At 65.4% G+C, this 12,782-nt stretch overlaps 2 protein-coding genes across 3 annotated transcripts; one reads left to right on the forward strand and one right to left on the reverse strand.

Annotated features, from left to right (window-relative positions):
• Positions 1 to 498: 498 nt before the first annotated feature.
• TOMM40L (translocase of outer mitochondrial membrane 40 like) lies at positions 499 to 5,233 on the forward strand. Its single transcript, XM_054051148.1, has 9 exons — positions 499 to 693; positions 1,159 to 1,226; positions 1,336 to 1,428; positions 2,604 to 2,705; positions 2,855 to 2,960; positions 3,032 to 3,154; positions 3,243 to 3,319; positions 4,622 to 4,724; positions 4,798 to 5,233. Exons 1-9 carry the CDS (start codon positions 606 to 608, stop codon positions 4,935 to 4,937), a joined length of 900 nt encoding a protein of 299 aa, XP_053907123.1. The 5' UTR covers positions 499 to 605; the 3' UTR covers positions 4,938 to 5,233.
• A 25-nt stretch (positions 5,234 to 5,258) lies between these two features.
• NR1I3 (nuclear receptor subfamily 1 group I member 3) lies at positions 5,259 to 10,171 on the reverse strand. Of its 2 annotated transcripts, XM_054051146.1 has the most exons (10): positions 9,380 to 10,171; positions 9,236 to 9,260; positions 8,937 to 9,134; positions 7,509 to 7,639; positions 7,121 to 7,287; positions 6,842 to 7,041; positions 5,935 to 6,080; positions 5,741 to 5,857; positions 5,565 to 5,670; positions 5,259 to 5,477 (listed from the first exon to the last, which is right to left on the reverse strand). In XM_054051146.1, the coding sequence occupies exons 1-10, from the start codon at positions 10,041 to 10,043 to the stop codon at positions 5,348 to 5,350; spliced, it is 1,884 nt and encodes a 627-aa protein (XP_053907121.1). In that variant the 5' UTR covers positions 10,044 to 10,171; the 3' UTR covers positions 5,259 to 5,347. The 2 variants fall into 2 exon arrangements, with proteins under 2 accessions (XP_053907121.1, XP_053907122.1); XM_054051147.1 differs by having other exon boundaries at positions 9,236 to 9,522.
• Between the last annotated feature and the right edge of the window lie 2,611 nt (positions 10,172 to 12,782).

A 12,782-nucleotide genomic window follows, 5' to 3' on the forward strand; every position in this document is an offset into this window, starting at 1 on the left:
CATGGGGGGACATGGGGGAACATGGAGGGCAGTGGGAGACATGTGGGGAGATATTGGGGGCACTGAGAGACATGGGGGACACAGAGGGACATGAAGGGCACTGGGGAACTCAGGGGGACACAGGGACACATGGGGGGCCCCGAGGGGACATGGGGGACATAGGGGGATATGAAGGCACATGGGGGACAAGAGTTGGTCTCTGGGGGACATATGGGACACGGGGGGGGACGGGACATGGGACACACGTGGGGAGGAAGCAGGTCACGTGTGGGGACAGGGAGGGGACATGCGGGACACGTGGCGGAACGCGATAGCCCCGGAACGGCGCGACGCGGGGCCGAGGGGGGCGGGGGGGATCCCCCGCGGGCGCGGCCAATCCGTGGGGCGGTGCTCGCTGCCCTCACTCAAGATGGCGGCGCTCCCCCTCCTCCTTCGCCCCGCGGGCTCGGCCAATCCATGTGGTGGCGCGCGTTGCCCTCACCCAAGATGGCGGCAGCGGCTTCGCTCGGCCCCGCGCAGCCGCTTCCGGCGGCTTCGGCCGCGATGGCGGCGCCCGGCGGGGACGGGGTCGGGGGCGGCGGGCGGCCCTGAGGCCTCGCCGGGCCATGGGCGGCGTCCTGGGCCGCGCCCCGCGCCGCGGGGACACCCTGGGCAGCCCCGGCAGCTTCGATGAGCTGCACCGGGCCTGCAAAGGTGGGAGGGGCGGTGGCCACGGAGGGGGGCAGAAGGAAGGGGTCAAGGGGCAGTGGTGGCCACGGAGGGGGCGGTGGTGGCCCGGGGGGGGGCTCAGGGGTCAATGGTAGCCACACAGGGGCTGTGGTGGCCACAGGGGGTCAGGGGTCAGCAGTAGCCCTAAAGGGGCTGTGGTGGCCACGGGGTCAGCAGTGGTGGCCGCAAAGGAGGCTGTGGTAGCCCGGGGAGGGGTAGTGGTGGCCCCGGGGCTGGGGGGGCTCAGGGGTCAGTGGTGGCCATGGAGGAGGCTATGGTAGCCCTGGGGGGGGGGGGGGGGCGCAGGAGCCGGTGGTGGCCCCAAATGGGGCTGTGGTGGCCACTGGGAGGGCTCAGCAGTGGCCCAGGGGTGGTTGTGGTGGCCAGGGGGGTTTCAGGGGTGGCCCCGGGGGTGACCCTGGTGGCCTCGCTGAGCGCCGCTCTTCGCAGAGGTTTTCCCACAGCAGATGGAGGGCGTGAAGCTCATCGTCACCAAGATGCTGAGTAGCCACTTCCAGGTCAGTGGTGGCCCGGGCTGGGCTGGGGTGGCCACAGGGTCTGCAGTGGTGGCCCTGGTGGTGGCCGCGTCCCCCCCCAACCCGCCATAATGAGGTCCCCTCCCTGCAGGTGACACACTCGGTGCACATGAGCACCCTCGGTGCCTCCGGCTACCGCTTCAACGCCACCTTCGTGGGCGACCGGCAGCTCAGCCCCACAGAGGTGAGCGGCCCACTGGCCAACCCAGGGCTGATGGTGGCCACGGGGTGGCCCTGGAACCAACGGTGGCCTCGGCGTGGCCCCAGAGGGATGGGTGGCCTCGGGGTGCCCTGGGACATTCAGTGGCCCTGAGGCGACTTTAGGGTGGCCCTGTGACCCGATGGTGGCCTCAGGGTGGCCGTGGGTGGCCCTGGGGTGGTGGGTGGCCTCACAGTGGCCTGCAACTGATGGTGGCCACGAGATGGCCGTGGGACCAATGGTGGCCTTAGAGTGCAGTGGGTGGCCTCAGGGTGGCCTGGGACATTCAGTGGTCCTAGGGGGACTGTAGGGTGGCCTGGGACCAACGGTGGCCACATGGTGGCCCGGAGGTGGCCATAAGACAGCCCTGGGGTGGTAGGTGGCCTCAGGGTGGCCCTGAGGTGGCTGTAGGACAGCCCTGGGGTGGTAGGTGGCCTCAGGGTGGCCCTGAGGTGACCTTAGGACACCCCTGGGGTGGTAGGTGGCCTCAGAGTGGCCCTGAGGTGGCTGTAGGACAGCCCTGGGATGGTAGGTGGCCTCAGAGTGGCCCTGAGGTGGCCATAGGACAGCCCTGGGCTGGTAGGTGGCCTCAGAGTGGCCCTGAGGTGGCCACAGGACAGCCCTGGGGTGGTAGGTGGCCTCAGGGTGGCCCTGAGGTGGCTGTAGGACAGCCCTGGGCTGGTAGGTGGCCTCAGGGTGGCCCTGAGGTGGCTGTAGGACAGCCCTGGGGTGGTAGGTGGCCTCAGGGTGGCCCTGAGGTGGCCATAGGACAGCCCTGGGCTGGTAGGTGGCCTCAGAGTGGCCCTGAGGTGGCTGTAGGACAGCCCTGGGGTGGTAGGTGACCTCAGAGTGGCCCTGAGGTGGCCACAGGACAGCCGTGGGGTGGTAGGTGGCCTCAGGGTGGCCCTGAGGTGGCCGTAGGACAGCCCTGGGGTGGTAGGTGGCCTCAGGGTGGTCTCGAGGTGGCCCTGGGGGCGACGGGTGGCCTTGAGGGGACCCTGGGGTGGCTGTGAGGCTGTGAAGTGGGGGTTCTTGGGTGGCTGCGGGGTGCCAGCAGGGTGGGCGAGGAGTTTCTGGTGGCGGGGGGGTGCCACCCCGCAGCCCAGGCTGGGGACAGGGGTGTCCCCATCCCCTCCTCGCTGACCCCCCCGTGTCCCCAGGCCTTCCCCACGCTGGTTGGGGACATGGACAACAGCGGCAGCCTCAACGCCCAAGTGCTGCACCTCCTGGGCGAGCGCATCCGCACCAAGGCCGTCTTCCAGGTGGGAGGGGACCCCGCGGGCGGGAGGGGACCCCGGGGCATCCCTGTCACCCCCTGGGACATCCCTGTCACCCCCTGGGCTGTCCCTGTCCCCGCCCCGGGGCGGCGGGGCTGGTGGCAGGACCCTGTGCCGTGCCCATCGCTCCGCAGACCCACCAGGCCAAGTTTGTGACGTGGCAATTCGACGGCGAGTACCGGGGTGATGACTGCACCGCCACCCTCACGCTGGGCAACCCCGACCTCCTCGGCGAATCCGGTGAGCGCGGCGTTGCCGGGCTTCGGCTGCCGATGCCAGGGCCGAGCGCTAAGGCCGTGTTGTCCCTGCAGTGATCCTGGTGGCCCATTTTCTCCAGAGCGTCACCTCCCGCCTGGTGCTGGGCGGCGAGATGGTTTACCACCGGCGGCCCGGCGAGGAGGGAGCCATCCTGACGCTGGCCGGCAAATACACGGGTAGGTGGGCGGCTGCGCTCTGGGCACGCAGGCACCGACGCGGTGACGCCGTGGCTCCCTCGCTCTCCGCTCTGCTCCTCTCTTCCAGATCCCAAGTGGGTGGCGACACTCAACGTGGGCTACGGCGGTGCCCACGCCAGCTACTACCACCGCGCCAACGACCAGGTGAGCGGCCCCGGCACGTCCTAATCCCCGGCGTGTCCTTATCCCTAGTGAGTCCTTGTCCCCAGCGTGTCCTTGTCCCCAACACCTCCTCATCCCGGCACGTCCTGGTCCCAGTGTTTCCTCATCGCCAGCGCATCCACATCCCAGCACGTCCTTATCCCTACCGGCTGTTTGTCCCCAGTGTGTCCTCATCCCCAGCGTCTCCTTGTCCCAACGTATCCTGGTCCCCAGCATCTCCTTGTCCCCAGCGTGTCCTCGTCCCCAGCATGTCCCAGTGTGTCCTGGTCCTCAGCTCATCCCCATCCCACTGTGTCCTTATCCCTAATGGGTCTTTTTCCGCAGTGTCTCCTTGTCCCAGTGTGTCCTGGTCCCCAGCATCTCCTTGTCCCAACACCTCCTCATTCCCACCGCCTCCTCATCCCAGCACGTCCTGGTCCCCAGCACATCCACATCCCATTGCGTCCTCATCCCAGCACTTCTTTGTCCCAGTGTGTCCTCGTCCCCAGCATGTCCCAGTGTGTCCTGGTCCTCAGCTCATCCCCATCCCACCATGTCCTTATCCCTAGTGGGTCTTTTTCCGCAGCATCTCCTTGTCCCAGTGTGTCGTGGTCCCCAGCACGTCCTTGTCCCAACACCTCCTCATTCCCAGTGTGTTCCGGTCCCCTGTGCATCCACATCCCAACACATCCTTGTCCCCATTATGTCCTCGTCCCCAGCATCTCGTTGTCCCAACGTATCCTGGTCCCCAGCATCTCCTTGTCCCCAGCATCTCCTTGTCCCCAGCATCTCCTTGTCCCCAGCATGTCCTCGTCCCCAGCATGTCCCAGTGTGTCCTGGTCCTCAGCTCATCCTCATCCCACCATGTCCTTATCCCCAGTGGGTCTTTTTCCACAGCATCTCCTCGTTCCCAGCGTCTTCTCGTTCCCAGCACCTCCTCATCCCCAGCACCTCCTCGTCCCCAGCGTCTCCTTGTCCCAGCGTGTCCTGGTCCCCATCGCGTCCTTATCCCACCACCTCCTCGTCCCCAGCATGTCCCGCTCCCCTGTGCATCCTTGTCCCACCACCTCCTTGTCCCCCGTGTGTCCTCGTCCCCAGTGCATCCACATCCCAACACATCCTTATCCCTTGTGGGTCTTTGTCCCCAGTGCATCCTTATCCCACCACCTCCTCATTCCCACCACCTCCTCGTCCCCAGCACGTCCCGCTGCCCTGGCTGTCCTTGTCCCAGCATGTCCTGGTCCCCAGTGTGTCCCCATCCCCTCGTCGTCCCCTCCCTCCCTCCCATCTCCTGTTTCTCCGCAGGTGCAGGTCGGCGTGGAGCTGGAGGCCAACACGCGCCTGCAGGACACCACCTTCGCCTTTGGCTACCAGCTCAACTTGCCGCAGGCCAACATGGTCTTCAGAGGTGAGCGAGACACCAGCGGCCGGTGGCCGGCAGCGCCAGGGCGTGCCGTGCGCTCACCGTGTCGGCCCCACAGGGCTCCTGGACAGCAACTGGAGCGTCGGAGCGGTGCTGGAGAAGAAGCTGCCGCCCCTGCCCGTCACCCTGGCTCTGGGCGCCTTCCTCAACCACTGGAAGAACCGTTTCCACTGCGGCTTCAGCGTCATCGTGGGCTGAGGGCCCGCGGGGGCGGCCGGCCCGCGCCACCACCTTGCTCAGGGAGCCACCACGCCGTGCCGCGGCTGTGCCGGCTGAGCCCTGCTCCCGCACTGCGGTGCCGGCGGAGCCGGCGAAGGGGGGATCTGCTCCCTGGTGATTCGGGGACTCTGCGTGACGGCGCCCAGCGGCCCTCGGCGCCTTCAGGATTGGCAACGGCCGCCACTCTGGGCCCTCCTCGCCCTGGTGCCGCGCTTCCCATGGCTCCCACCGCCACTCGGCCGCGGTTTCCCTCCGGCGGCACGGCGGGCAGCTCTGGCGCACGCAGCCACAGAGCCTGGAAAAATAAAGGAGCTTTATTTTGCCCTGTAAAACTCTTTGGCGGGCGGTGAGCCCCGGTGCTGCCGGGAAGCTGGAGCTCGGCACCGGCTCTAGCTGATGATTTCGGAGAGCAGCGGCGTCATGGAGGAGAGGTCCTGGATGTGCAGGATCTGCCGCGTGTTCTCCACCTTCAGCGTCTGCAGCTCCGTCACCAGCAGCAGCAGCTTCGCGTAGAGAAACCTGGGAGGGAACAGGACGCCCAGTTTGGATCCGGTGGCCTTTCGGCAGGGGAAGGGACCGTGGCCGTGCCGGGACCGTGGCGCTTACCTGCCCTCGGGCATGGGGTGCTGGTGGTCGATGTAGCTCTTGAGCGTCAGGGCCACCTTCTCCTGGAACTGGTCGATGAAATCCCGCTGGGTGATGCCGGCGTTGTCTGGGGGCGCAGAGCGAGCGTCAGCGGGGCCGAGGGGCCGCCGCGCCGCCGCGGTTCCCTCCGTCCCCACCTGGTGAGAAGAGCAGCATGGCCTGGAGCAGGACGTACTCGGCCTCGTGCAGCCCCAGCTTCTTCAGGCTGATGTGGAACTTGAGCAGCGGCTCCAGGTAGATCTGCTGGAACCCGGCTGCGGGGAGCGCGGCGGTGACGGGCGAGCCGGGGCGCGGCTGGCCCTCGCTCCCCGCCGCCGTGGCCCCAGCTCACCGAGCGCGCCGTCCTGGATGGTGTAGCAGTGCTGCCCGCACTCCCAGGCGTTGGTTTCGGCGTTGAAAACGGTGTTGAACTGCACTTGGCAGATCTCCAGGGTGGCTCCTTTCAGCAGGGAGATTTGGTCGTCGATGGGCAGTGTCCTGCGGGGCGAGGGCAGCGGCAGCGCGGCGAGTGGATGGGGGCCTTCCGCCCAAACTCTTCCACCCAACTCTTCCCACCCAACTCTTCCCACCCAACTCTTCCCACCCAACTCTTCCCCCCAACTCTTCCCACCCAAACTCCCCCAAACTCTTCCACCCAACTTTTCCCACCCAACTCTTCCACCCAAAACTCTTCCCCCCAACTCTTCCCCCCAAAACTCTTCCACCCAACTCTTCCCCCCAGACTCTTGCACCCAACTTTTCCCAATCTCTTCCCTCCAACTCTTCCCCCCAAACTCTTCCCCCCAAACTCTTCCCCCCAACTTTTCCCCCCAACTCTTCCCCCCAAACTCTTCCACCCAAACTCTTCCCCCCAACTTTTCCCCCCAACTTTTCCCACCCAAACTCTTCCCCCCAAACTCTTCCCCCCAACTTTTCCCACCCAACTTTTCCCAATCTCTTCCCTCCAACTCTTCCCCCAAACTCTTCCACCCAACTTTTCCCACCCAAACTCTTCCCCCCAAACTCTTCCCCCAAACTCTTCCCCCAAACTCTTCCCCCAAACTCTTCCCCCCAAACTCTTCCCCCCAACTCTTCCCCCCAACTCTTCCCCCAACTCTTCCCCCAACTTTTCCCACCCAACTCTTCCCCCAACTCTTCCCCCCAAACTCTTCCCCCAAACTCTTCCCCCAACTCTTCCACCCAACTTTTCCCACCCAACTCTTCCCCCAAACTCTTCCACCCAACTTTTCCCACCACACCTGAAGGCCGGGATCTCCTTGGCGAAGTTGATGACCTGCTGGATCATGAAGGTGCTGAGGTCGGCGAAGTGGGGCAGCATGGAGAAGACATCGGGCAGCACGTCCTCATCCAGACATGCCGGCGGCAGCGATGCCACCGGGGCGCCGGCCTCGGCGGGGCTTTCGGGTCGCGGGCTGGGGACGTAGAGGCGCACGGCGGGCTGTGGCGCCCGCAAGAGTCAAGACGCTACTGGAGCCCCCATAGGTGGGAGGTGGTGGTTCTGGGGGGTCCCCACTCACCCAGTAGTGCTCGAACTGGGAGAAACTGGAGTCGAAGGTGCGGTGGTGGGCGGCGATGAGGACAGCGATGAGCTCTTGCTGCTCAGCCGTCAGCCCTCCCGGCTGCTCCGGCCGCCGCTGCCCCCGCAGCGCCCGACGCCGCCTCAGCGCCTCCTCGGACATGATCACTGTGGCACCGTGGCACCGCGTCACCGCTGTCCCCACGGTCCCCGGCTCCCACTGGGGCTTTCTGGAGCCTCCTCTGCCCCCCATCCCTCTTCCCAAGGGGGTCCCACCCCTCTCTGTCCCTCCTGTCTCTGTGTCCCCACTGTCCCTTGTCCCCTCCCAAGCCCTCCCCATCCCCCTCGTCCTCTCTGTCCCCCGTTGTCCCCGTTGTCCCCGTGCTCACTGTCCTTCCGCATGCCGGTGTCGAGGCACTTCTGGAAGCGGCAGGCTTGGCACTGCCGCCGCTTGGCCTTGGTGACGGGGCAGCGCCGCTCCAGGGGGCAGCTGAACCGGACACCCTTGAGGACGGAGCGCCTGGTGGGACAGGGAGACCGCGCCGGTGTCACCGGAGGGGACGGGATGGCCCAGGGAGGGGACGCCCCCGGGACCCCATCGCTGCCGTGTCCTGGAGAAGGCGGTTGGCCCGAACGCGGGGCGGCAGCAGCTGAAACCTCCTGTCCCTCCCGGTCACGGTCCGTGGGAACAGCTTGTCCCGTCCCATGCCATCACATTCCATCCCATGCCATTCCATCTCATCCCATTCCATGCTGTGCCATGCCGTGCCATCTCATGCCAACTCCCCTCTCATCCCATCCATCCTAACTCCCATCTCCTAACTCCCACCCACTCCCATCCCATTCCATCTACCCTATCCCACCCCACTCCATCCCACCCCCTCCCATCCCATCTCCTATCTCACATCCATCCCATCCACTCCCATCCATCCCATCTACCCTATCCCATCCCATCCCACTCCATCCCATCCCCTAACTCTCATCCCATCCCATCTCTGAAGTCCCATCCAATCCTACTCCATCCCATCCCATCTCACCTCATCCATCCCATCCATCCCATCCCCTCCCATCCCATCCCCTCCCAATCCATTCCATCTACCCTATCCTACTCCATCCCATCCCATCTCCTATCTCACACGTATCCCATCCCATCCACTCCCATCCCATTCCATCTACCCTATCCCACGCCATCCCATCCCCTCCTATACCATCTCATCTTCTGACTCTCATCTCACCCCATCCATCCAATCCCATCCCACCCCATCCCATCCCACCCCATCCCATCCAATCCCATCCCATCAATCCCATCCCACCCCATCCATCCCATCCCATCCCATCCATCCCATCCCATCCAATCCCATCCCATCCCATCCCACCCCATCCATCCCATCCCATCCATCCCATCCCACCCCATCCATCCCATCCATCCCACCCCACCCCATCCCATCCATCCCATCCCACCCCATCCATCCCACCCCATCCCATCCCATCCCATCCCATCCAATCCCATCCCATCCCATCCCATCCATCCCATCCATCCCACCCCACCCCATCCCATCCATCCCATCCCACCCCATCCATCCCATCCATCCCACCCCACCCCATCCCATCCATCCCATCCCACCCCACCCCATCCCATCCCATCCCATCCCATCCCATCCCACCCCATCCCACCCCATCCACCCCATCCATCCCATCCCACCCCATCCATCCCATCCCATCCCATCCCATCCAATCCCATCCCATCCCATCCATCCCATCCATCCCACCCCATCCATCCCACCCCACCCCATCCCACCCCTGTCCCTGTGTCCCACCTGAAGAACCCTTTGCAGCCCTCACAACTCATCACGTGGAAGTGGTACCCGGTGGCGCGGTCCCCGCACACGGCGCACACCTTCTCCTCGGCCCCGGGGTCCCGCGGTGTCACCGGCGCGCCGGGGCTGCTCTCCGCATCCGAGGGGCTCGACGTGGACATGGTCGGGATGCCGGCGGTGCCGCGGCGAGGGCAGAGCCTGCAGGACGGGCCGTGACCCGAGAACCGCCGTGTCCCCAAGTGCCACCGCGGACAACCCCTGTGGCCACCATAGCAGCCGGTGCCCAGCGGTGCCGGTACCTGGGACCCAGACCCGGTGGGGCCCGGTGATCTGTGTCCGGTGATCGGTGATCGGTGTTTGGTGGTCGGTGTTTGGTGATCGGTGTCCGGTGATCGGTATTTGGTGGTTGGTGATCGGTGATCAGTGTTTGGTGATCGGTGTTTGGTGATCGGTGTCCGGTGATCGGTGTTTGGTGGTCGGTGTTTGGTGGTGATCGGTGTTTGGTGGTGATCGGTGTTTGGTGGTCGGTGTTTGGTGGTGATCGGTGTTTCGGTGCCTCCTGACCGGGCCCTGGTGGAGTTTGAACCTTGAACTTGAGCGAGACTGTGGCAGGCGGGGACGGGCAGGATGGGAGGGGACAGACAGACAGACAGACACGGGGACAGACAGGGGACAGGCAGTAATAGGGGGACAGACAGACATGCGGATGGACAGGCACAGGAGGGACAGACAGACACGGGGACAGACAGGGTGTAACTGGGCACGGGGGGACAGAGAGACATAGGGAGAGGCAGGCACGAAGGGGACAGACAGACAGACACGGGGACAGACGGGACAGGCAGCAACAGGGGGAACAGACAGACATGAGGATGGACAGACACAGGGGGACAGACAGACACGGGGACAGACAGGGGACAGGCAGTAATAGGGGGACAGACAGACATGCGGATGGACAGGCACAGGAGGGACAGACAGACACGGGGACAGACAGGGTGTAACTGGGCACGGGGGGACAGACAGACATAGGGAGAGGCAGGCATGAAGGGGACAGACAGACAGACACGGGGACAGACGGGACAGGCAGCAACAGGGGGGACAGACAGACATGAGGATGGACAGACACAGGGGGACAGACAGACACGGGGACAGACAGGCACAGGGGGGACGGACAGACCTGGAGACAGACAAGACAAGTGGGCATGAGGGGACAGACAGACAGACACAGGGACAGATGTGGGGACGGACACACGGGGACAGACATGGGGACAGACAGGACAAGTGGGAGTGGGGGGACAGACAGACAGACACGGGGGGACAGACAGACACAGGGACAGACAGGACAAGCGCGGGGGGACAGCCAAACACGAGGGGGGGACAGACAGACATGAGGATGGACAGACACGGGGGGACAGACAGACAGACAGACACAAGGAGGGACAGACAGACAGACAGGAGGGGGCACAGCCCGCCCGGGGGGGCACAGCCCCGGTTCCCCATTGGGCGCCGCTGCCGTTAAGGCGGGAGAGCGGCGCGGGGCCCTCACACACCGCCCGCGGCGCGGCGCGACCCTCCGGCCATGAGCGAGGTGCGAGCGGGGCCCGAGAGACCCCCGGGGACCCCCGGCACCCCCCGGGGACCCCCCATTCCCCGGGTCCCCCATTCCCCGTGTGCCCCCATTCCCAGTGTCCCTCCGTGTCCCCCCATTCCCCGTGTGTCCCCCCCATTCCCCGGGTCCCCCCCATTCCCCGGGTCCCCCCATTCCCAGTGTCCCCTTTGTCCCCCCCTTTCCCCTTTGTCCCCCCATTTCCCCTGTCCCCCCCTTTCCCCTTTGTCCCCCCCTTTCCCCTTTGTCCCCCCCTTTCCCCTTTGTTCCCCCCTTTCCCCGTATCCCTCCGTGTCTCCCCTTTGGTTCTCCACATCACCCCCGTGGGGTTCCCCATGTCCCCCCCCATTCCCCGTATCCCCCCCCATTCCCAGTGTCCCCTTTGCCCCCCCATTCCCAGTGTCCCCCCCTTTCCCCCTGTCCCCCCCATTCCCCTTTGTGTCCCCCATTCCCAGTGTCCCTCCGATTCCCCCTGTCCCCCCCATTCCCTTTTGTCCCCCCCATTCCCTTTTGTCCCCCCCATTCCCAGTGTCCCCCCCATTCCCCCTGTCCCCCCCATTCCCCTTTGTGTCCCCCATTCCCAGTGTCCCCCCCATTCCCCTTTGTCCCCCCAATTCCCCCTGTCCCCCCCATTCCCCTTTGTCCCCCCCATTCCCAGTGTCCCCCCCATTCCCCGTGTCCCCCCCTTTCCCCGTTTCCCCCCCATTCCCCCTGTCCCCCCCATTCCCCTTTGTGTCCCCCATTCCCAGTGTCCCCCCCATTCCCCTTTGTCCCCCCCATTCCCCCTGTCCCCCCCATTCCCCTTTGTCCCCCCCTATTCCCAGTGTCCCCCCCTTTCCCCGTGTCCCCCCCTTTCCCCATGTCACCTGTCCCCTCTCTCCGCAGCGCAGCCCCCCCGTTCCCCCCTCGGCCGCTGACCCCCCCGCCGGCCGGGAGGAAGGTGAGGGGGGGGGCACCTGGATGGATTTGGGGACCCCCCTGTGTCCTTCATCGTCCTGGGGGGGGATGATTGGGGGGGGGGTGTCGGCGTGTCCTTTATCTGAGGGGGTGTTGGGGGGGGGTGATGGGGTGCCCCTCACTGGGAGTGGGGGGTGATAGATTGGGGGGTGATGGAGTGGGAGACGATGGGGTCCCCCTCACTCAGGGTAGAGGTGATGATGGTTTGGGGGTGATGGGGTGCCCCCCACTGGGGTGGGGAGTGATGGAGAGGGGGGGATAATGGGGTTGACAAGGTGGGGGTGATGAGGTGCCCCTCACCCAGTGTGAGGAATGATGGGGTGGGGGGTAATGGGGTGATGGGGGGTGGTGTAGGGGGTGATGGATTTGGAGGAGTCATGGGGTGCGCCTCACCCGAGGAGGAGGAGGATATTGGGGTGCCCCCCCCAGTACATACCCTGCGCTGAGGGGGGGTTCCGAGTGCTCCCCGGGTGTTGGGCTGAGTCTGGGGGTGCCAGGATGTCATCCCTTCCCCTGGGTTGTGTGTGGCCCCCCCCCACCAGCCAAAGGGGACCCCAAAAAGGTGGAGGAAGAGGAAATCGACATCGACCTCAGCGCCCCCGAAACCGAGAAAGCCGCTCTCGCCATCCAGGGAAAATTCCGCCGCTTCCAGAAACGAAAGAAGGAATCGGGGCTCTGAGGGGAAAACGGGGGGGTTCGGGGACCCCCCCATGGGCACAGCCCCAGTCTGGACCCCCACACACCCCGGGATTGGGGGGGGCTCTGCTTCTCCCTTCCCCTCTCGCACCCCCAAAGCCGGGACACAACGCTGGGGCGGTGTCAGTGGTATTGGGGGGTGTCGATGTTTTTTTTTTGGGGGGGGACACTGCCAAATCTTGGGGGGACACAGCGAGGGGACAGCGTGGGAATGTCCTCGTCCCCAGCGCAGCCCCCGTTTTCCCACGGGTGGGGGTGATGCTGGGGGGGGGGGAGTGGCAGCGGTGCCCCCCCGAGACAGGGAAAAGCCTCTTCTGTCCGGGGTGGGGCCACGGGGGTGCCCCCCATCCTCCTATCACCCCCACTTTGTCATTGTCACCTTTCCCTTCCTGGAGGGGGGGGGGGCAAGAATTGGGGGTTCAGCATGTGTAAAGAATAAACCATGAGGAGGGGGCGCCATGGCTGTGGTCTGTGGGGGGGGGGAGGGACTCCCCACCTTCTGGGACCCCCTGGAGGGACCCCCCCCCCAACCTCTGGGATGGAATCACCGCTAAAAGCTCCAGGTTGGGGATTTTGGGGGGGATTTTACG

The sequence above is a fragment of the Cuculus canorus genome, chromosome 28 (assembly GCF_017976375.1).
Source record: "Cuculus canorus isolate bCucCan1 chromosome 28, bCucCan1.pri, whole genome shotgun sequence".
In the NCBI taxonomy this organism is placed as follows: Eukaryota; Metazoa; Chordata; class Aves; order Cuculiformes; family Cuculidae; genus Cuculus; species Cuculus canorus.